The sequence below is a fragment of the Morus notabilis genome, unplaced genomic scaffold, assembly GCF_000414095.1.
Source record: "Morus notabilis unplaced genomic scaffold, ASM41409v2 Scaffold1300, whole genome shotgun sequence".
NCBI classification, from domain to species: domain Eukaryota; kingdom Viridiplantae; phylum Streptophyta; class Magnoliopsida; order Rosales; family Moraceae; genus Morus; species Morus notabilis.
The window spans coordinates 14,075-15,886 of record NW_010362109.1 but is presented as its reverse complement, the minus strand read 5'-3'; the positions used below and the strand labels follow the sequence as shown (position 1 = coordinate 15,886).

Sequence of the window (1,812 nt, the reverse complement as noted above, 5' to 3'; positions counted from 1 at the left end):
CGGGATCCGATAGCCCACGGCGGATGGGTTCGCCGGCGGCGTCGTCTCCGCCGGAGGCCAGGAGGTCGGAGAAGGAGGTGGTCATGAATGGGTGGGAGGGGAAGGTGAAGTTGGGGTATGAGTTCGCCGAGGTGTCTAAGCTCCCGGAGGAAGAGGCCATAAGAGAGAGAAAGTAGAGGAGAGAGAAAGTAGAGGAGAGAGAAAGTGGGGTTTTTCGGAACAGAGAGAGAGAGAGAGAGATGAAAATGAATATGAATATGAATATGAATATGAATATGAATATGAAGAAGAGAAGAAGAGAAGAAGAGAAGACGGTCACGTATTGCCCAAGCCAAAGAGTCTTTCTTTTCTTTGTATTGTTTGTTGGAGCCTTCTCAGAAGGCTCATGTGGAGTTTGACCGTGGAAAATATTTTGTCAAGTTTTTCTTTTTTCATTTTCAATTTTTTCTCTTGAAATATGTGTGTGTTTTTTGGTCAAAGCTCGTGTGTTTGACTGGATGGCGGCTTTTCTAACACTGAGATATCTTTTCCTTCTTTCACTCTCTTTTCCTTTGCCCTTTTATGAAGGGAAAAATCAAACAGTTACTGTGCTTAGCCACTAATTGGTAATTACCAATCGCTGGATTATGATTACCTTCTAGTTTTTGTTTGTTGTTTCTTAAAATTTCCGTTTGTGCAAATCTAATTCCTTAGATTAATTAGGAATAATTGGAGTTTAAGAAGAAACCAATAACGCAAAATAGACGCCGAACGTGTGTAATAATATTTCAAGGATTTATAAAGCATTTCCTAGAAATTATCACATGACTTTGTTTACTTAATTTGTTTAAGCTTGACTTGATTTGTTTTTACAATAAAACGACATTAGTTAATATCGGTGTTATAACAAAATAAAGCCTTGAAAATTATTTTACTCTAACGAAAAATTATGAACAGTGTTGGCATTCAAAATGAATATTTAGGCTTCGTTCATTTCACCGATTCGAGTTTTTAGTTTTATGTTTTTACAGTAAAAAACTCACAGAAAATATTCGAGTTTTTAGTTTTATGTTTTTACAGTAAAAAACTCACAAAAAATGTCATATCTAACTTTTTTTACTACAATAAAAAACTTTTAAAAAATATTATATCTCAACTCGAATTCACAGAATGAACGAACCCTTATAATAATTTTCTTTTGGGTCCAATGATACAGGTAAGGTGAAAAGACTTAAGAGGATGTCCCTCTAACCCCACTCTACAAGAAACGAAAGGGACTCAAGTATTCATGTTTCTAACTTATCAAAGCTTCAAAAGTACCCAAAACAAATTCAATCATATTGGACCAATTGATATTAATATAGATACTGAAATATGAAAATTCAAGAACCAAATTTCTTTTTTGAGTATTGATTAAACTTAACTTATGGGAATTTTATGAGCCATATGCATCTCATAAACCTTGACACAAAAATTTTACGCTTAAATTTTGTTTTTTTGGTCCATCCGTTTTACAGTTAATAAATTGACACATAGCTTCATGGTAAGTTAAAAATCGAATAGGGAAAATGGTTTTGTAGTTATGGCTAAAATTTAAGAAATATATTTAAAAGTACGATACCACCATTATCACAGATAAAAACACTCACATATTAAATTTCATATTATAAAATTTACTTTTTATTAATTAGTGGTGTTTAATAATACAGGCGTTCTATAATTTTATTATTCTATAACCTTGATATTTTGTTAACTACATATGGTATGTTGCCAAATTTGTCACTGTCAATTAAGACCTTTTGGATTTAAAGCTGGCCTGGCACTGGCAGGGAT

General features: G+C 33.4%; 1 protein-coding gene across 1 annotated transcript in view; it reads right to left on the bottom strand.

Annotated features, from left to right (window-relative positions):
- The window catches only part of LOC21394408 (probable WRKY transcription factor 26), a 3,365-nt gene extending 3,153 nt beyond the window's left edge, over positions 1-212 (bottom strand). Inside the window, exon 1 of the mRNA XM_024167585.1 lies at positions 24-212. Coding sequence (XP_024023353.1) covers positions 24-160 — 137 coding nt within the window. The 5' untranslated portion in view covers positions 161-212. The remainder of the gene's footprint in view (positions 1-23) is intronic.
- Between the last annotated feature and the right edge of the window lie 1,600 nt (positions 213-1,812).